The sequence below is a fragment of the Mercenaria mercenaria genome, chromosome 4 (assembly GCF_021730395.1).
Source record: "Mercenaria mercenaria strain notata chromosome 4, MADL_Memer_1, whole genome shotgun sequence".
Lineage (NCBI taxonomy): Eukaryota > Metazoa > Mollusca > Bivalvia > Venerida > Veneridae > Mercenaria > Mercenaria mercenaria.
This window is the reverse complement of record NC_069364.1, coordinates 35,426,834-35,449,887: the sequence shown is the minus strand read 5'-3', so window position 1 is coordinate 35,449,887 and position 23,054 is coordinate 35,426,834. Positions and strand designations below refer to the sequence as shown.

Here is a 23,054-nt window from a genome sequence, read left to right as displayed (position 1 = left end):
GAAATGTGAAAGTAGGGCACTAGGTCAATCTTAAGGTTTTAAAATCTTTTCGGTACACAAAACTATGCAAGTGGGTTTCCCAAATTTGAAGGCTGTAGCTTGAGAAATGTGGAAGTAGGTTCACTAGGGCAAAATCAAGGTCAAATTCATTTCGGAACACGAAACTATGCATGTGGTCCAAATTTGAAGCCTGTACCTTCAAAAATGTGAAAGTAGGTCAATGTCAAGGTCAAAGTTTTTTTTTGGTGCACAAAACTATGCATGTAGTCCAAATTTGAAGGCTGTAGCTACAGAAATGTGAAAGTAGGTCACTAGGTCAAAAACAAGGTCAACTCATGTCAAGGTTTTATCTTGCCACTCAAAACCATACAGTGGTCCAAATTTGAATGTTGTAGGGTTTTTGACAAGAAAATTTTAAACGCTTTTCCCATATAAGTCTAATGAACCATGTGACCCCCCCCGGGCGGGGCCATATTTGACCCTAGGTGATAATTTGAACAAACTTGTAGAGAACCACTAGATGATGCTACATTACAAATATCAAAGTCCTAGGATTTGTGGTTTGGACAAGAAATTTTTCAAAGTTTTCCCTATAATTTGTCTATAGAAAACCATGTGAACCCCCGGGGGGGGGGGCCATATTGACCCTAGGGGATAATTTGAACAATCTTTGTAGAAGACCACTAGATGTCACATACAAAATATCAAAACCCCAGGGCCCTGTGGTTTGGACAAGAGGTTTTTCAAAGTTTTTCCCTATATAAGTCTATATAAACCATGTGACCCCCCAGGGCGGGGCCATATTAGACCCCAGGGAAATAATTTGAATCATCTTGGTAGAGGACCACTATATGATGCTTCATACCAAATATCAAAGCCCTAGGTTCTGTGGTTTTGGAGAAAAAGATTTTCAAAGTTTTTCCCTATATAAATCTATGTAAGTTATAGAAATAAACAAAGGGCCATAACTCACTAAACAAGAGCTGTCTCCATAGGATGACATATGCCCCCGATGGCACTTTGAATGAGTAGTTATGGCCGATGTTAGAGTTTAGGACCTTTGACCTACGGAGCTGGGTCTTACACGCGTCACGTCGTCTTACTGTGTCACACATTCATACGTAGTTATTTTAAAATCCATGGATAAATGACAAAGATATGGACCAGACACGCCCATCAATGCACTATCATGAAAAATGACCTTTAACGTCTAAGTGTGACCTTGACCTTTGAGCTACGGACCTGGGTCTTGCGCGCGACACGTCGTCTTACTGTGGTACACATTCATGCCAAGTTATTTGAAAATCCATCCATGGTTGACAAAGATATGGACCGGACACGCCCATCAATGCACTATCCTTTAAAGTCTAAGTGTGACCTTGACCTTTGAGCTACGGACCTGGGTCTTGCGCGCGACACGTCGTCTTACTGTGGTACACATTCATGCCAAGTTATTTGAAAATCTATCTATCGATGACAAAGATATGGACCGGACACGCCCATCAATGCACTATCCTTTAATGTCTAAGTGTGACCTTGACCTTTGAGCTACAGACCTGGGTCTTGCCCGCGACACGTCGTCTTACTGTGGTACACATTCATGCCAAGTTATTTGAAAATCCATCCATCGATGACAAAGATATGGACCGGACACGCCCATCAATGCACTATCCTTTAATGTCTAAGTGTGACCTTGACCTTTGAGCTACGGACCTGGGTCTTGCGCGCGACACATCGTCTTACTGTGGTACACATTCATGCCAAGTTATTTGAAAATCCATCCATCGATGACAAAGATATGGACTGGACACGAAAATTGCGGACAGACTGACAGACTGACAGACCGACAGACTGACAGACCGACAGACGGTTCAAAAACTATATGCCTCCCTTCGGGGGCATAAAAATTGTTGAACCAGTCTGATTTTCAGGGGGGGCACAACTAGGGTACCAATACATCATTCTGACAAAGTTTGGTCAAAATCCCCCAAGTAGTTTCTGAGGAGATGCAATAACGAGAAATTGTTAATGGACGGAAGGACGACGGACCACGGACGCAGAGTGATTTGAATAGCTGAAAAATCTATTGAATAGACATTATTATGATGATGATTGAGCAAGATTTTGGGATTAAAGTTAAAAGTGTGAACAACTTTAAATTAAATCTGGTCATTTTACTCATGGAAATCAGTTTAGATCACATTGTCATTTCTATCATATAACCATAAAACCTAAGGACCCTGTGTGGAATTGTTTTAATGTTATTGTGGATGATTAAGTAAGACTGCAAATGTAAAGACTGTGGTTAGTGCCAAAATTGAGAGTCCAAAAGGTCATAAGATAAGAAAAGATTTATTTTGAATCGGCAAGACAATCACAAGTAACATAAGCTCTGATGAGCTTGTTTAACCGACTATATAACAAAATTAATGTAGGTTAACAAAAGTAAATAGGCTACAAATAAGAAAGGATAATTTACAACATAAAATCTATGAGAAATGTGCTAATCCTACCAACTTTGGTTTAAAACTGCTTAAAAGAAGAATTAGTTACAAGTTCACCAGGAATATGGGGCAGAGGTGCCGTAGTTAAAAAATATCTTAAACAAGAGGTCATGATGACCCTAAATCGCTCACCTGAGTAATATGAGCCACGTTTCAAATGGCAAACTGATGCTAAAATATTAGAAAGTAGGTCAGTAGGTCACATTCATGGTAACTGAAAGTCAGTTTTAAGATCGGTATGCAAAACTGTACATGTCATCCAAATTTCAAGGCTGTATCTCAAAAAACAAGAAAGTAGGTCAGTAGGTCAAGGTTACACGTAATCACTTGGGTACAACAGGTAAATATAATGAAACAGTCTAGGAAATATGATCTGATCATTTTTGTAGTATTTTTTCCTATATAACTCATATGACAAGTGACCACCATTGCGGGGCCTCTTTTCACCCCAGGGGCATAATTTGAACAATCCTGCTAGAGGTCCACTAGGCAATGATACATACCAAATACCAAAGGCCTAGGCCTTGAACTTTCAGACAAGAAGATTTTTATTTTTTTCCCTATATAAGTATATGTTAAACTTGGGACCCCCAGGGCAGGGCCTCTTTTCACCCCAGGGTAATAATTTGAACAATTTTGGTAGAGGACCACAAGGCAATGCAACACAACAAATATCAAAAGCCTAGGCCTTGCAGTTTCAGACAAGAAGATTTTTAAAGTTTTCTCCTATACAAGTCTATGTAAAACTTGGGACCCCCGATGCGGGGCCTCTTTTCACCCCAGGGGCAAAATTTGAACAATCTTCATAGAGGACCACAAGGCAACGCTACACACAAAATATCAAAGGCCTAGGTCTTGTAGTTTCAGACAAGAAGATTTTTAAAGTTTTTTCCTATATAAGTGTATGTAAAACTTGAGGCCCCCCCCCCCAGGGCGGGGCCTCTTTTCACCCCTGGGTAATAATTTGAACAATTTTGGTAGAGGACAACAAGGCAATGCTACATACCAAATATCAAAGGTCTAGGTCTTGTGGTTTTAGACAAGAAGATTTTTAAAGTTTTTTCCTATATATGTCTATGTAAAACTTGTGACCCCTGGGGCGGGGCCTCTTTTTATCCCAGGGGCACAATTTGAACAATCTTGATAGAGGACCATAAGATGATGTCACATGCCAAATATCAAGGCTCTACGTCTTGCGGTTTTGGACAAGAAGATTTTTTAAAGTTTTTCCTTTTGGTTGCCATGGCAACCAGAGTTCTGCATGGAATTAAATCTTTGAACAATTTTGAAAGGGGATCATTCCTGTGAAGTCTGGTGAAATTCTGCCCAGTGGTTTTCAAGGAGAAGATTTTTTTTAGAAAATGTTGACGGACACACAACACACAACGGACATTGAGCGGTCACAAAAGCTCACCATGAGCCTTTGGCTCAGGTGAGCTAAAAATCAGAATATCACTCAAATCAGAAAGACAGAAATGTTACACTGTGTTAGTCAACTGAAAGAGTGTTTTCAAATTTTGGTATTATTCAGACAAAACTCAGAAACAGACTTGGGATCGAAAAAACTGCAAAACTTTAGTTCAGTTACATAATAAAGAAGAACTAGACTGGTAGACTATCATAATTATGTTAAGCAAAATCTAGTTGTGACCTAGCGAGATCTAACTATAAATGTTGAAAGGTGTTTACTTTCACATAAAAAATTTTTTGTGTAAATAAACCATAATTTTGTTAATGAAACTGTTCTGTCAGCTACCTATCACTTCACCAATGGTTTCAAAGTAAGTAAAACTTAATGTAAGAATTAGCTCACACTATGTAACATAGAAACTCAATTGTTTTGGTAGAAAAAAATTAGAAAAACTTCTTATTGCCCAGTATTGCCCACTTCATTCATTTTTAGGAGTATTGCCAAACCCGGGCGGGTTTGGCGGGTAGTCGCCAACCCTGCGTGGTGTCCTATAAGACGTAAAGGACTTCGGACACTTTCTATATGAATTTGCCTACTCCAAGAGTGAAAAATAAACCACTAAGAAATAAGTATTTAATTACATATACCATCAAAGTACATATTTGAGATTATTTCTTAAAGTCAAATTTTTCAATATTTGTTTCATAAAATGGTAATTTTTGCTCTAAATAGAATTACGTACCCTGTTATATACATATAAAAGCTATTTTGCTTTAAAGAACATTGTTCCCCCCCGTGCATCAAAACCATATTTGGCCAGCATATGTAGATATTAATTATACACATTTTCTGTGACTATTGTGTTGATGCAAGGGGTGGAGCAGTACTTTTAAACAAAAAATATAACTACAGCGTGTTCCCAAATGTAAAGTAACCAATACTTCTTATATTCATTTTTAATAATTTGATAGTCACGTATTTTTACATCTGTTTGTAACTAAAATACTATACAAATGTTTGAATGGGCACATGTAGGCATGTTATACATGTTTAGTAGTGAGAGAAGCAAATACTATTAATTCATTATTATTTGTTGGGTTAAATTTTCATTGGCTTATCCTGGTTGTTTGTTGTAGTAGATTGGCAAATGTGTGCTGTAAACTACTAACAACACACCAGGTAATCTTCTGCATGCCCTCATCGCGACGCGCACGCCACAGCGATGAGCCATGATATTTTTTTCCATCTTTGTTCTTATTATTTTTGTATTTTTTATATATATTTTTCATTTCTTTATTTCTTCATCTTCTTCTGTGCATTTATATTTATTTTCTTTAGACACATACTACATGTGACACGCATTCATTACTTCATGTTCTTCCTTCAGTGAAAGCTGATATTGAAGATTGTTCTTTGCGGCGGACTAGGCCTAAACACAACAAAAAAGGGGCAGTATGTGCACAGCAGTTAATCTGATCCTGACTATAGTCTATCCAATAGAAATAACGCTTGGCATTGATATGCCTGTGATGCATAAGTCAAGAACAGTAGCTTCTTGGCAGGTCATATCAGTGACGGTTTCACATTCAATGCGATGCCACGAAAGTGATGTGTCAAGTCGCTTTCCATGCAGATGGCATATACAAATACGGCTAGACGCGAAAACGAACTAAACGGTCCAGCCGAGTTTCAGATGAAATTTTTATGCAGCGACCTGCTGCTACTTTAGCCCTACAAATAACACATTTTGAATATGTTTTGCCCACAACTTCAGCCCTGAATAGACAACATTATCTATAGATGGGCTGTTGTCAGACTTATCCCGATTTAACATTTTCCGATCCAGCTTCCTTAGGCAAGCCTCAGAAAGAACTGTCATTTCGGATACATTTTTCTTACATGTTTAAGCAAAATGAGCCGTGCTATGAGAAAACCAGCATAGTGGCTTTGCGACCAGCATGGATCCAGACCAGCCTGAGCATCTGCGCAGTCTGGTCAGGATCCATGTTATTCGCTTTCAAAGCCTACTGGAATAAGACAAACCGTTAGTGAACAGCATGGATCCTGACTACCATGTTATTACAGAATGTTTGTTTTGTAATCTGTGTTTATCAAATAAAAGATATGTTCTGTTCTGTTCTGACTAGACTGCGCAGATGCGCAGGCTGGTCAGGATCCACGCTGGTCGCAATTGCACTATGTTGGTTTTCTCATGGCGCGGCTCATATATTATGTGTGCCACTGGTACTTACCCCAAGCAAGAACCCACCATACGGCCTTGATAAGATTACTGCCTTTTCTTAGTATTGATGTTATACAGCACACAAATATCTGCCATCACTTATAACTGAGCTATACAGACATGTACATGTACTTTAATAACTACCTAAACCACTGTAATAAAACTGACCGGTCACTTATACATGTATACCTATTCAGACATGTAATGCGTCAATGACTTTACATTACGAACAGTGTATAGACAAATAAAGTACAGGTTGTATGCAAAAATATCGTTCTCTTTTTCATTTATTTATAGGATTTTAATCTTAAAATGTTATTTTTTCCTTAAAAAAAGAGATTTTGTCACTTTTTTCGACTGGAATTCAAATATTTAAAACTTCCGTAAAGTGATGACATTATATTTTTACGGAAATTAAACATTTTATTTTTTCAAAAAAATATACCGTCCCAGATAAAATAACAAAAACATCTTGATAGTAACATATACAAATCAGTTTCTGCTGTAATAAATTAACTAATACATTGGTTTATCATTGACTCGAAACAATTTGGGTATTGTTTAAATGCTTAAGGAGAAATTTGCATTTAAAATGTAGGCTAGAAGCATATGATAGTGTCCGAAGTCCTTTAAAGTGGTAAACATGAACCGCAATTAGTGTTAAACCTCACTTAGTTTAAGTTGTTGCATTGCGTTGCAGTTACATATTTTTCGTTGTTATGATTTTGATTATTCCGACTGACTGGCATAACACGCTTGGAATCCTGTCGAGTGAATTTTTCATTAACTTGGTAGGAGCCCTTGGGCTTACCCTATCAAGTTTAATTAGAGTGGCCATTACAACCCATTTTGTTCTAATATCATGTAAGTGGAATTGAACCTTCAAACCAACTTGACTGGAGCGTCTGTGCTTACGCTGTCACACTGAAGATGTTACTGCGTATGTAAGACTGAAATAGGTTTCATTTATTTAACTGATAACTTTATTTTGTCATACATTGTATTTAATTTTGTTATTGGGTATAATAGAATTGTTGGCAGGGCAGTTAAGTTCTTTAACCTTCATACCAGCTGGACAGGAGCCTCTGTGCGTACCCTGTCCCATTGAGGTTACTAATTTCTAAGATGGTAATAGGTATTAATTATTTAACTTATGGTCTCTTTATTTTGTATATTTGTTGTTAAGATAGATTTGTTTGCAAGGTGATTATTAAAGAAATAGCAGAGGCTGTGTGTGTTTATTTTTTATTTTGAGTAATTTCAAATAATCAACGAATTCATTTTACACCAAAAGGAAATATGTACAAATTTTCACCAAAAACATTTTATTTTAAGCATTGGTGTTTCTTGATTTTTGTATGTTTTCTTGTGAGTACTTGCTCTCATATGATCATATATCACATTGATATTCTCCTTCAATTAAAAGTTTTACAAAATATTCTTTTTCAATTTTCTTGAAAGTTTTAAAAAAATGCTCTTATCACGTTCTGGCTCTAACCCCTCAAAATTAAATCCTCTGTTGCAGCCACATTTTGAGTGGATTTTTTTGTTGTCAATGACGTTGATGTTGGCTAAAGTTTCATCTATAATCTCAGTGTCTAGACCTTGATTCATTTAAAATGTCACTACACATACACAAGATGATTATTTAACCCTTTCCTTCAGCTATGTATTGTATGAATATTTTTTGTTGTCAAGTTGATTTTCTTGAACTTGCCTAAAGTTTCCCTGTATAGTCTCAGTGTCCTGACCTTGAAATTCAAAATGTCACCATAAACATACTCAAGGTTATCATTTAATCCTCTGCGGCAGCCACATTCTGTGTAGATTTTTTGGTTGTCAAGGCAATGTCCTTGACCTTGGCTACAGTTTCCTCTATCATCTGAGCCTCATGACCTTCATCATTTTCTGCCGACTGTTGCTTCTGTAGCTGAGCTATCACAAGGTCTGCAAAAACAATGATAGAGAATAAATTTGTTGAAATGGTATTCCCATTTACAGTAAATATATATTTTTCATCTGAGTGGCACTATAGTAATATGGGTTCTGTACATCTTTTTGATGAGTGGAACTTTCAACCAAAGTTCCATAAGCATCCTTTATGAGACAGGCAGAATCCAATTCAGTTGTTAACTAGATCTTGGGTCAATGCAAGCAGAACAAGAGTTCCACATATCATTATAATGATTGGAACATTCAGTCCAATTTTCACACACAAATATATCTTTCAATGATTAAAGTAGATATGGACTGAATTGTGAACAGGAATCAAACACTCAATCATCTGACCTTCTGTTTAGACTCTGACCTTGGGGTGGCTCAAATATGAACATGGGTTCTGCACACAGGAAACCAGATCTTTTTTACATCAATTTATTAATGCCAACAACACCAATGTCATATTGGAAAAACTTGAAACTTACCATAATCTATAAAGATATTTTTGGATATGTATGGATTGGCATTTAAATAATTTTTTCAACAGCAGCTGCTGTTGTTTACTTAATCTTAATACATGTGAAAGCTTACAAAGAAGCAGAACAATTGTATTACACCAACAAGAGCTGTCACAGGAGACAGCACGCTCGACTATTTCGATGCTGGACAGGGAAACTGGGCACATCTGTGAGAGCTGGAGCTGTCACTGGAGTGTTTAATGACTCCAGTGTGGATGAAGATATTGGACAATAGTTTGAAACCGTGTCAAAAGTATTAAATAATAAGAGAGATAAAGATAAAAGTGTATCAAAACATTAAACAAGTATAATTCTTAGCAAACAAGAGCTGTCACAGGAGACAGTGCGCTCAACTATTTCGATGCTGGATAGTGAAACTTGGCACATTGAGGAAGCTGGAGCTGTCACTGGAGTGTTTAATGACTCCAATGTGGATGAAGATATTGCACAATAGCTCGAGTCTGTGTCAAAAGTATTTAGTAATATGAGAGATAAAGATGAAGAGTATCAAAACACTAAATAAGTATAATTCTTAGCAAAAAGGGGGGCATAATTCATGAAATATTAGTGCAAAAGTGAAAGTGTACCAAAAATTTAACCTAAAATTCTAAGTAAAAAGGGGAGACAATTCATGAAATACTGGTGCTAGAGTTATGCTCATTGTGTCACATGATGTAAGTGATGATGTTGAACAACAATTTCATGGGTGAAAGTTGGAAAAACTGAAAATACTGAAAAAAATATCTGGGCCCCCGGTGGGTCCAGGGCAAAGCCCTGGCTAGGGGACCAGGGGGCCGGAAGCCCCCGGAAGCTCCTGAAATACAGTAATTTCCAAGTACTGTACAAAGCTTTTCTGATAAGTAGAGTCCTCTGTATTTCAGTTTTGGAGACTTCTGCAAACAACAATTCAAGACCTTATTTTTCAAAAATTAATTTGTGATTTTATTATTTCCACACTATTTCACAATATACAATGCGATTACATTCAAATTCTTATCATTGTTATTGTTTGTTGCCTCATTGGTATACAGTGATAAGATCTGTCCTTTAAGATTTTTCTTTAGGTCATCCTTCTAACTTTTGGCAATGCTATGTGTGTTTACGTATGTGCCACTATGTGCCACTGGTTATGGCGTGTTGTTTATCCACCCTGTCTTGCATAAATTCAGTATTCTTAGTACCATTAGAAGAACCCGGCAGAACCTGAAAGAAAACAAATGGACCCATTATTAAATGACATACAAAACTATACATTAGAGCCATAGACATCCATTTCCCAAAAATTTAAAAGAAACCCCCCATTTTTATGTCCCAAATTAAAAAATTAATATTATTTTAAACAAGAAACCCTGATGGTCCTGAAAACCTCACCTCTTTCCCCCATGACCCATTTTGAGTATGACGTCGTTTTTTCCATATTTGACATAGTGAAACCCATTTTTTGAGCTCAGTGACCCAGTTTTTTTAAAAATTGGGGCCTAGATATTATCAAGATAAAAATTCTTACCCAAAATTTTTATGAAGAACCATTGAAAAATAAAGGGCTCTAAGGGTCCCCAAGGTTTTTTTTAATTTTTTGACTTATTTCCTGTTTTTTGGAGTACGTGACCCTTTTTTTAACTTACCTAGATATCCTCAAGGGGAACATTCTCACTAAAAATTTTTATGAAAATCCATGAAAAAAATGGCCTCTAGAAGGTCACAAGGTTTTTTTTTATTTTTATACCTACTGGCCTATTTTTTTTACCGCAGTGACCCCCTTTCGAAACTGACCTAGATATCATCAAAGGGGAACCCTTCAGATCAATTTTCATGAAGAACCTTGGGGAAAAAAAAGGCCTCTAAGAGGTCAAAAGATTTTTTTTAATTTTAGACCTACTGACCTAGTTTTTGACCGCAGTTGACCCAGTTTCAAACTTGACCTAGATATCATCAAGATGAACATTCAGACCAACTTTCATACAGACCCCATGAAAACTATGGCCTCTAGAGAGGTCACAAGGTTTTTTTATTATTTGACCTACTGACCTAGTTTTTTAAGGCACGTGACCCAGTTTCAAACTTGACCTAGATATCATCAAGGTGAACATTCTGACCAATTTTCATGAAGATCCATTCAAGGGTATGGCCTCTAGAGAGGTCACAATGTTTTTTCATTATTTGACCTACTGACCTACTTTTTGACGGCATGTGACCCACTTTCAAACTTGACCTAGATATCATCAAGATGAACATTCTGACCAATTTTTATGGAGATCCATTCACAAGTATGGCCTCTAGAGAGGTCAAAAGGTTTTTCTATTTTTAGACCTACTGACCTAGTTTTTGACTGAACATGACCCTGTTTCGAATTTGACCTAGATAACATCAAGATGAACATTCAGACCAACTTTCATACAGATCCCATGAAAAATATGGCCTCTAGAGAGGTCACAAGGTTTTTCTATTATTTGATCTACTGACCTAGTTTTTGATGCCACGTGACCCACTTTCGAACTTGACCTAGATATCAAGATGAACATTCTGACCAATTTTCATGAAGATCTCATGAAATATATGGCCTCTAGAGAGGTCACAAGGTTTTTCTATTTTTAGACCTACTGACCTAGTTTTTGACCGCACGTGATCCAGTTTCGAACTTGACCTAGATATCATCAAGATGAACATTCAGACCAACTTTCATATAGATCCCATGAAAAATATGGCCTTTAGAGAGGTCACAAGGTTTTTCTATTATTTGACCTACTGACCTAATTTTTGATGGCACGTGACCCAGTTTCGAACTTGACCTAGATATCATCAAGGTGAACGTTCTGACCAATTTTCATGAAGATCTTGTGAAATATATGGCCTCTAGAGAGGTCCCAAGGTTTTTCTATTTTTAGACTTCTTGACCTAGTTTTTGAAGACACGTGACCCAGTTTCGAACTTGACCTAGATATCATCAAGATGAACATTCTGACCAACTTTCATGAAGATCTTGTGAAATATATGGCCTCTAGAGAGGTCACAAGGTTTTTCTATTTTTAAACCTACTGACCTAGTTTTTAACGGTACGTGACCCAGTTTCGAACTTGACCAAGATATCATCAAGATGAACATTCTGACCAACTTTCATAAAGATCCCACAAAAAATGTGACCTCTAGAGTGGTCACAAGCAAAAGTTTACGGACGGACGACGGACACCGCGCGATCACAAAAGCTCACCTTGTCACTTTGTGACAGGTGAGCTAAAAATTGGGCATGGGCTCCCCTAATAAATTGGCTAAACTGACACTTTGCTGCTGGGCTCGTAAGTTCAGGGCAAGTTAAACTAATATTTACTCAGAATTAACAGACCAGTCCCAGCAAGCAACAGTGTAATATGGCCATTAAAGCAAGGAGCAGACAGAAGAAAGGAAGAGGGTGGGGTCACATCCATGCCAAAATTGCCTGAATTAAGGATACAATAATGTATGAAGTTCAGGTATCACTGTTAACGACTGTGTTTCAGCCTTTTTGGGTATGTTAATACCCTTATTTTTATTTGAATTTGAGGCATACTTGTCATGGATGCTTGCGAGTTAGTACCTCTTCCATATAGATTAAGCATTTATAAACAGATAATGAAAAATCATCTCACCTCATTCCCCGTTTTCACAACTCGAGTGTTTTTTCTGGTGTTTGGCGTCCTCGCAGTGAAATCTGATGCCTTTCTTTCCATTGGATTTGTAATTAATTGTTTGTGCAATATGCAACACAGCAAATATCTATCTATCACTATCAGACCATTTCAACCCCTCAGAATCTAACTCGGACAACTGCCATCGCCGTTAAATTTTGTTCTTGGCTTGTTTCTCAATCTCCTTGGTGTTTTAACCAGTTGGTAGAAACTTCATGATGGTCAGATCGGTCAATTTCTTCAATATTGTGAACATTCGAAATTTCTGCCTCCGATTAGCAGAAATAAACAGGATTTTGGTTGTCGTAAAAGGAGGTCATAAAGTATCACGCGTGCTGAAATGATTCGTTAACCATCGGTTACAAACGGAAATTTCAAATAGAATCTTCAGTCAGCACTGGAACAATGACTAGGAGACGAGTTGACTTGAATCCCCCCCCCCCCCCATGAAAATCTCATCGGATTTACATGATTTGGATAAATGACCTTTGTCTACATACCGACTGGCATACTGACCAACCAAACGACAGACATCTGCAAAACAATATACCCCTCCTTCTTCAAATATCAATTTTCGTTGTTTATTATCAACTGGGTTGAAAAGAACTAAGAACGAATTCCCACATAGTGAATCGGTTTCACCAAAGAAAACAAGAGCTGTCCATAAGACAGCGCGCTCGTCTTTTCTCAGTGATTGACTCTGAAATAGCGCTTTGCCAATAAAAACTTTATAAAACTTCAACCAAAAAATTCTAAGTTAAAAAGGGGCATAACTCTGTCAAAATTCAATCAGAGTTTTGGGGATCGTTTCTCCTGGTGTAGACTTTGATAGTAAATAACTATTTTAAGTTTCCAGTCAAAAGCTTTGATAGTAACATAGATATTTGACTTTATCAAAAATTCTAAGTCAAAAAGGGGCATAACTACATCAAAATTCAAATCAAAGTTATGGGGATTGTTTCTCCTGGTGTAGACTTTGATAGTAAATAACTATTATAAGTTTCAAGTCAATAGCTCTGATAGTAACAGAGATATTTGATGTCATCAAAAACTTTAACCAAAAAATTCAAAGTTAAAAAGGGGCATAACTCTGTCAAAATTCAATCAGAGTTATGGGGATTGTTTCTCCTCATGTAGACTTTGATAGCAAATAACTATTTTAAGTTTCAAGTTAAAAGCTTTGATAGTAACAGAGATATTTGACTTTATCAAAAATTTTAAGTCAAAAAGGGACATAACTCCATCAAAATTCAAATCAGTGTTATGGGAATTGTTTCTCCTGGTGTAGACTTTGATAGTAAATAATATTTTAAGTTTAAAGTCAACAGCTTTGATAGTAATGAGATATCTGACTTCATCAAAAACGTTCACCAAAAATTCTAAGTAAACTAGAATGTGTCTGTAGGACACAGGGTGTGCCCCCCACTGATACATTTGTCACAAATAAGGGGAAATAATTCAAATGTTTGCAGTCTTATAGCCTCAAAAAAAAAATTATGAAAAGGATTCATTATTTTATACCATACACATTTTGAGCTATGAGCATGACAAACAAAAAATCCACTATTTTGGCTATTTCAAGGGCCATAACTCTGTAATAAATGCTAAAATTCTCAAGAAGAATGCCAAGTGTGCAAGGCCACATTATGGTAAAGACTCAAGCAAGGTTTCATCAATTTACATTAAATACTTTCTGAGTGAGGCACATAATTAGGTGAAAATGTGCATTTTTTGACTATTTCAGGGGCCGTAACTCTGAAAATAGGGGGCAGACCCAGATGAAAAATAGTAGGTGCCTAAGTTCATATCATGATAAAGACTCATGCAAGGTTTCATCAATTTATATCAAATACATTTTGAGCTAAGCATGTCACAAGGTGAAAATGTGCATTTTTGACAATTTCAGTGTCCATAACTCTTAAAATAGGGAGCGAAGCCAGACGAATAATAGGAAGTGCGTAAGTTCATATCATGATAAAGACTCATGCAAGGTTTCATCAATTTATATCAAATACTTTTTGAGCTAGGCGTGTCACAAGGTGAAAATGTGCATTTTTGACTATTTCAGGGGCCATAACTCTAAAAATAGGGAGGAGACCCAGATGAACTAGAATGTGTCTGTAGGACACAGGGTGTGCCCCCCACTGGTACATTTGTCACAAATAAGGGGAAATAATTCAAATGTTTGCAGTCTTAATGGGGTATTATTGCCAAAAAAAAATATGAAAAGGATTCATTATTCTATACCACATACTTTCTGAGCTATGAGCATCACAAACAAAAAATCCACTATTTTGGCTATTTCAAGGGCCATAACTCTGTAATAAATGCTAAGATTCTCAAGAAGAATGCCAAATTTGCAAGGTCACATCAGGTTTCATGAATTTACATTAAATACTTTTTGAGTTAACATAATTAGGTGATAATGTGCATTTTTTGACTATTTCAGGGCCATAACTTTAAACATAATGGAGAACAGCAAATAATATGAAGTAAATATCAAATAAAAACTCATTAAGTCTTACCATTTATAATCATATACTTTTAGAGCTAGGTGCAACAAGGTGCATTTTTGACTATTTAGGGCATCTCTGAAAATACGGAGGAGGCTGGTCAAAAAATAGGAGGTGCGCATTGCTATCACGATAAAGACTCGTAAGGTTTAATCAATTATATCAAATACTTTTGAGTAGCATGTCACAAGGTGAAATGTGCGTTTTTGACTATTTCAGGGGCTTAACTCTACAAATAGGGGGCGGACCTAGATGAAAATAGGATTCCAATTTCATTCATGATAAGACTCATGCAAGGTTTCATTAATCTATATCAAATACTTTGAGCTAGGCGTGTCACAAGTGAAAATGTGCATTTGACATTTCAGGGGCCATAATTCTACAGAGGCCAGTGGCCCATATCGCTCCTGTTATCATGCATGAGGAAAGAAGGCCAGAAAAAATATCTAAGTCCAAAGGACAGGAACAACAAGGAAGAAATTTAACCAAACAGAAAAAAAATTCTTACAAGTTAGATATGTCAAATATCCTAAAATTGGAGTACCTGCCATGTTGTACCACAGAAAAGTGGTCTCAATTTTCCCTACGGCCAATAATAAAAAGTTACTAAAATAACTTTTTAAGTAACTAAAAGGGAAGTAGATAAAAAAAAATTTTGGTCAGTGAACAAAAGAAGACGCCAAAACTCTGTTGACTAATGAAATTCAGTCATATCTTCATTAGTTCGGAGACATACCATTTTAATTAAATAAGGGAGTTTGACCATAAAGTCAGTCCATATTAATCTACCTGATTGTCTCAGTCAATATAACAATAATGAAATTTCAAATAAGTCCTATAAGTACTTACTGATATAAATTCCATTTGATTACATTCAGGGGAGGTAATCAATATAAAACAACTCTGGAACCTACGGGTTGGAAAGATTTGTCATGAATAAATTCTTGTTGTTGAAGATATTTTGGAAGTTTGTATCAATTTAAAATCCTAAAAGTGAAGTCTCTAAGGCTCAAAAGCCAAATAGCCAATTGTTGGACCTTTAGGGCCAAATAACTTGACCAATGAAGACTGGCCAGTTCATAGAGGAAGCAGATCTTGTGGTGATACAGTTGTGGCAAGTTTAGGTTAAAATCAAATATAAAATGAAGCTTATGTGCAGACAGGTAAAAATAGCCCATTTGGCCCTTTCAGGGACCATAACTCTGAAACCATATGGGATCTGGCCATTTTCAGAAGGAACCGAGATCTTATGGTGACACAATTTTTGTGCAAGTTGATTAAAATTCAAATATGAGAAGAAGCTGTATTGTGCAGACAAGGTCAAAAAGCTAATTCTGGCCTTTCAGGGCCATAACTTGGAACCCATAATGGAATCTGGCGTTCAAGAAGGACCAGATCTTATGGGATACAAGTTGTCCCAAGTATGGTAAAAATCAAATCATAATAAAGCTGCTATGGAGACAAGGTCAAAATAGCTAATTTTGGCCCTTTCAGGGGCAAATAACTCTGGAACCTAATGGGATCTGCCAGTTCAAGAAAGGAACCGTGATCTAATGGTGATACAAATTGTGTGCAAGTTTGGTTAAAATAAAATCATAAATGAAACCACTATCGTGCAGACAAGAAATTGTTGACGGACGCACGGACGCACGAGATGGACAGACGACGGGTGATCACAAAAGCTCACCTTGTCACTATGTGACTGGTGAGCTAAAAATAGGAGGCGAAGCCAGACGAAAAATAGGAGGTGCGCAAGTTCATATCATGATAAAACTCATGCAAGGTTTAATCAATTTATATCAAATACTTTTTGAGTTAGGTGCGTCACAAGGTGAAAATGTGCATTTCTGACTATTTCAGGGGCCATAACTCTAAAAGTAGGAGGCGGAGTCAGACGAAAAATAGGAGATGCGCAAGTTCATACCATGATAAAGACTCTTGCAAGGTTTAATCAATTTATATCAAATACTTTTTGAGTTAGGTGCGTCACAAGGTGAAAATATGCGTTTTTGACTATTTCAGGGGCCATAACTCTGGAAATAGGGGGCGGACCAAGATGAAAAATAGGAGGTGCGCAAGTTCATATCATGATTAAGACTCATGCAAGGTTTCATGAATCTATATCAAATACTTTTTGAGCTAGGCGTGTCACAAGGTGAAAATTTGCATTTCTGACTATTTCAGGGGCCATAACTCTAAAAATAGGAGGCGGAGCCAGACGAAAAATAGGAGGTGCGCAAGTTCATATCATGATAAAGACTCATGCAAGGTTTCATCAATTTATATCAAATACTTTTTCAGCTAGGCGCATCACGAACTTCGGACGGACGCAGGGGTAAGAGCAAATTTATATGCCCCCACCACTCATGTGGAGGGGGCACAAAAATTGGAGGTGCGCAAGTTCATATCATGATTAAGACTCATGCAAGGTTTCAAGAATCTATATCAAATACTTTTTGAGCTAGGCGTGTCACAAGGTGAAAATGTGCATTTTTGACTATTTCAGGGGCCATTACTCTAAAATTAGGGGGCGGAGTCAGACGAAAAATAGAAGGTGCGCAAGTTAATATCATGATAAAGACTCATGCAAGGTTTCGTCAATTTATGTCCAATACTTTTTCAGCTAGGCGCGTCACGAACTTCGGACGTATACACGGACGGACGCACGGACAAGAGCAAATCTATATGCCCCCACCACTCATGGGGGGGCACAAAAAGGAGCATAACTCCATCATAATTTAAATCAGAGTTATGGAGATTGTTTCTCCTGGTGTAGACTTTGATAGTAAATAAGTATTTTAAGTTTCAAGTCAATAGCTTTGATAGTAACAGAGATATTTGACTTTATCAAAATTTTTAACCAACGGCGACGCTGATGCCAACGCTGGGGTGAGTGCAATAGCTCTAGTTTTTCTTCAACAAGAGGGCCATGATGGCCCTATATCGCTCACCAGAGTTTATCTGGCCTACTGGCCTAGTTTTTGACCCCAAATGACCCAGTTTTGAATTTAACCTAAAGATCATCAAGACAAACATTCTGACCAAGTTTCATATAGATTGAGTCACAACTGTTGCCTTTAGCGTGTTCACAAACTTTTCCTTTGATTTGACCATGTGACCTAGTTTTTGACCCCAAATGACCCAGATTTAAACCGGACCTAGAGATCATCAAGACAAACAGTCTGACCAAGTTTCATAAAGATTGAGTCAAAACTGTGGCCTCTAAAGTTTTTACAAGCTTTTCTTTTGATCTGGCCTACTGACCTAGTTTTTGACCCCACATGACCCAGTTTCGAATCTGACCTAGAAATCATCAAGATAAACATTCTGGCCAAGTTTCATAAAGATTGGGTCACAACTGTGGCCTCTAGAGTGTTCACAAGCTTTTCCTTTGATCTGGCCTACTGACCTACTTTTTGAGCCCACCTGACCCAGATTCGAACTTCTCCTAGAGATCATCAAGACAACATTCTGAAAAAAATTCATCAAGACTGAGTCACAACTGTGGTCTCTAGACTCTAAAGTGTTCACAAGCTTTTCCTTAGATCTGGCCTACTGACCTAGTTTTTGATCCCATATGACCCAGTTTCAAACTGACCTAGAAATCATCAAGATAAACATTCTGGCCAACTTTCAGAAAGATTTGGTCACAACTGTGGCCTCTAGTGTCAAAGCTTCTTTTGTTTCCTAGATGACTATTTTTACCCATGACCAGATTTCAAACATCCTATAGATTATCAGACAACATTTGATTAATTCCATGATTAACTTAATGTGGTCTCTAGAGTGTTGAAAAGATTTTTCTTTGATCTGCATATGACCTAGTTTTGGACCCACATGACCAGTTCAATTTGACCTAAATCTCAAGCAACTTTCTGACCGGTTTCATAAGATTGAGTCAAAGTGGCTCTAAAGTGTACAACTTTTCTTGATTAACGGGTGACCTAGTTTTTGACCCCACAGACTTGATCGTATGCATAGAATCATCAACATCATTCTGACTAATTTTATAATATTTGGTCACAACTGTGGCTCTAGTGTTCACAGCTTTTCATTGATTGCTACTGACTAGTTTTTGACCACATGACCAGTTTCAAACTTGACCTGGAAATCATCAAGACAAACATTCTGACCAAGTGTCATAAAGATTGAGTCAAAATTGTGACCTAAAGTGTTCACAAGCTTTTCTTTTGATTTGACCGGGTGACCTAGTTTTTGATCCCACATGACCAAGATTCGAACTTGACCTAGAGATCATCAAGACTAACATTCTGACAAAGTTTCATAAAGATTGGCTCACAAATGTGGCCTCTAGAGTGTTCACAAGGCAAATGTTGACGGATGCCGGACGCCGACGGACACCGGACAATGACAGGTCACAATAGCTCACCTTGAGCACTATATGCTCTGGTGAGCTAAAAAGTCAAGCTAATGACAATTTTTGTTGTAAAACACAAGCTGTAGTTGTTGATTGCTCAGAGGACCATTTGTTTTGCAATGGTAAAATGATCAGATTAAAATGAAAAAGAAACTGGCCTACATTCATGAGAAGTCTGAAATATATCTATACTGTCCAATTTGTAAGCCAAACAGTTTGATCCCAAATCCCACAAGGTGGCTGCTCCCTCCAACCTGTGGTCACCTGGCTTAAACAGCCAAATTGTCTGTTTCCCCTGGCTGGCTGCTTAAGACAGGTTAGACTGCAGTTTGTTTTTGGTAGAAAAGGAATGAGTATTATCAGTGATATCTTTAACTCTATCTAAACCTAGTGTTTTACTTTTAAGGGAATGGTCTGTACAAAAATTCAGATTAGTAGCAGTGAAGTAGTTTCCACTAAACAAGAGGGCCATGAAGGCCCTGTATCGCTCACCTGACCTATTGACATAAAGATCATCAAGATAGTTTCATTAAGATATGGTCATAAATGTGGCCTCTAAAGTGTTAACTAACTTTTCCTTTGATTTGACCTGGTGACCTAGTTTTTGACCCCATATGACTCAGATTTGAACTTGACCTAAAGATCATCAGGATTAACATTCTGACTAAGTTTCATGAAGATACAGTCATAAATGTGGCCTCTAGAGTGTTAACAAGCTTTTCCTTTGATTTGACCCAGTGACCTACTTTTTGAACCTACCTGACCCAGATTTTAACATGACCTATAGATCATTAAGATTAACATTCTGACTAAATTTCATTTAGATATGGTCATAAATGTGGCCTCTAGGATGTTAACTAGCTTTTCCTTTGATTTGACCTGGTAACCTAGTTTTTGACCCTACATGACCCAGATTCAAACTGGACCTTGAGATCATCATGGTTAACATTCTGACCAAGTTTCATGAAGATACAGTCATAAATGTGGCCTCTACAGTGTTAACAAGCTTTTCCTTTGATTTGACCTGGTGACCTAGTTTTTGACCCAAGATGACCCTATATCGAACACATCCAAGATTTTATTAAGGGTAACATTCTGACCAAGTTTCATTAAGATTGGGCCAAAATTGTGACCTCTAGAGTGTTAACAAGCTTTTCCTTTGATTTGACCTGGTGACCTAGTTTTTAACCCTAGATGACCCAATATTGAACTTATCCAAGATTTTATTGAGGGTAACATTCTCACCAAGTTTTATTAAGATTGGGCCAAAATTGTGACATCTAGAGTGTTAACAAGCTTTTCCTTTGATTTGACCTGGTAACCTAGTTTTTCATCCCAGATGAACCAATATCGAACTCGTCCAAGATTTTTATGATTGTAACATTCTGACCAAGTTTCATTAAGATTAGGCCAAAATTGTGACTTCTAGAGTGTTAACAGTCAAATTGTTGACGACGGACGACTGACGACGGACACAGGGCGATCACAAAAGCTCACCTTGAGCACTTCGTGCTCAGGTGAGCTAAAAACAGAAATGACTATTTGTCTAAAAGTAGTTTAGCTCTGGCAGCCCTAAAATCAGACAAAAAGAACCATTTGAAAGAATAAGAGAAAGGACCTTTCAAGGATGCTACATACAAAGTTTGGTGATGATCCATCAGGCAGTCGTTTAAAGATATTTCTATTTTTAGCTCTGGCAACTCCTAAAATAAGTCAAGCGAAAGGGCCTTTCAAGGATGCTACAAACAAAGTTTGGTGATGATCCATCAAGCAGTCATTTAAAGATATTTCTATTTTTAGCTCTGGTGACTCCTAAAATAAGTCAAGCGAAACCATTTGAACTAACTTGAGAGAGGACCTTAATATAAGGATGCTACAGACCAAGTTCGCTGATGATCAGAGATGTTGTTTAAAGGTGAACTAGATGCCCACAGGCAACATGGTCACGCTCGCCTTTGACCAATAACTGTGACCTTGACCTTTGAGATAGAGTCTGTCTCACTGATGTTAACATTCGTGCAAATATAAACAAGATTCCTCAATGCATGTCAAAGTAATGGGCTGGACAAGATCTGACACGACCTTTGACCTCCAACTTTGACCTTAACCTCTGAGATAGGAACATGGGGTTTATGCACGACACTCAGTCTCACTGAGGTTAACATTCATGCCAAATATAAACAAGATACCTCAATGCATGTCAAGATCTGACATGACCTTTGACCTCCAACTGTGACCTTGACCTTTAAGATAGGAACCTGGGGTTTACGCACAACACTCCGTCTCACTGAGGTTAACATTCATGCCAAATATAAACAAAATTGTTCTATGCATGTCAACTGACACACGCCAATCATAATATCATTTACAAGAGGGTCATGATGACCCCGAATCGCTCACCTGAGTAATATGAGCCACATGTTTAAAATGGCAAACTGCTAAATTATTAGAAAGAAGGTCAGTAGGTCACATTCATGGCCACTGAAAGTCAGTTTTAAGATCAGTGTGCAAAACTGTACATGTCATCCAAATTTCAAGACTGTATCTTAAACAAGAGGGTCATGAAAGCCCTGTATTGCTCACCTGACCTACTGACCTAAAGATCAAGATTAACATTCTGACAAAGTTTCATTAAGATATGGTCATAAATGTGGCCTCTGTGATAACTAGTTTTTCCTTTAATTTGACCTAGTTACCTAGATTTTGAACCCACATGACCCAGATTCGAATTTGACCTAAAGATCATCAAGATTAGCATTCTGACTAAGTTTCATGAAGATACAGTCATAAATGTGGCTTCTAGATTGTTAACAAGCTTTACTTTTAATTGCACTGGTGACCTAGTTTTTGACCCCACCTGACCCAGATTTGAACTTAACCTTAAGATCATTAAGATTAACATTCTGACCAAGTTTCATAAAATGGTCATAAATGTAGCCTCTAGAGTGTTAACTAGTTTTTCCTTTAATCTGACCTGGTGACCTAGTTTTTGACCCAATATGACCCAGATTCTGACCAAGTTTCATTGAGATACATCATAAATGTGGCTTATAGAGTATTAACTAGTTTTTCCTTTGATTTGAATTGGTGGCCTAGTTTTTGACCCCTCCTGACCTAAATTTTAACCTGACCTAAAGATTATCAAGGTTAACATCATGACCAAGTTTCACCAAGATATATACATAGATGTGGCCTCTAGAGTTAACAAGCTTTACTTTTGATTTGACCTTGTGACCTAGGTTCTGATTTCACTCGACCTAGATTTGAACTTGACTTAAAGATCATCCACATTAACTTTCTGACCAAGTTTCATTAAGATATGGCCTCTAGAGTGTTAAGGAGCGTTTCCTTTTATTTGACCTGGTGACCTAGTTTTAGACCCCACCTGACCAAGATTTGAATTTGACCTAACGATCATCAAGATTAACATTCTGACTAAGTTTCATTAAGATATGGTAATAAATGTGGCCTCTAGAGTGTTAACAAGCTTTACATTTGATTTGACCTAGTGACCTAGTTTTTGATCCCACCTGACCCAGATTTAAACTTGACCTAAAGATCATCAAGATTAACATTCCGACCAAGTTTCATTAAGATGTGGCCATGAATGTGGCCTCTAGAATGTTAACAAGCTTTTCCTTTGATTTGACCTGGTGACCTAGTTTTTGACCCCACCTGACCCAGATTTGAACTTGACCTAAAGATCATCAAGATTAACATTCTGACCAAGTTTCATGAAGATACGTCATAAATCTGACCTCTAGAGTGTTAACAAGCTTTTCCTTTGATTTGACCGGGTGACCTAGTTTTTGAACCACATGACCCAGACTCGAACCTCTAGTGTGTAAACAGTCAAATTGTTGATGACAGACGACGGACACAGGGCGA

The 23,054-nt window shown here is 37.4% G+C and overlaps 1 protein-coding gene across 3 annotated transcripts in view; it reads right to left on the bottom strand.

Annotated features, from left to right (window-relative positions):
• Positions 1-7,388: 7,388 nt before the first annotated feature.
• LOC123552806 (E3 UFM1-protein ligase 1-like) overlaps positions 7,389-23,054 on the bottom strand; it is a 385,734-nt gene continuing 370,068 nt past the window's right edge. For all 3 annotated transcript variants that reach the window (XM_053540920.1, XM_053540921.1, XM_053540922.1), the window contains one exon: positions 7,389-8,104. In XM_053540920.1, the coding sequence (XP_053396895.1) occupies positions 7,953-8,104 (152 nt within the window). In that variant the 3' untranslated portion in view covers positions 7,389-7,952. The remainder of the gene's footprint in view (positions 8,105-23,054) is intronic.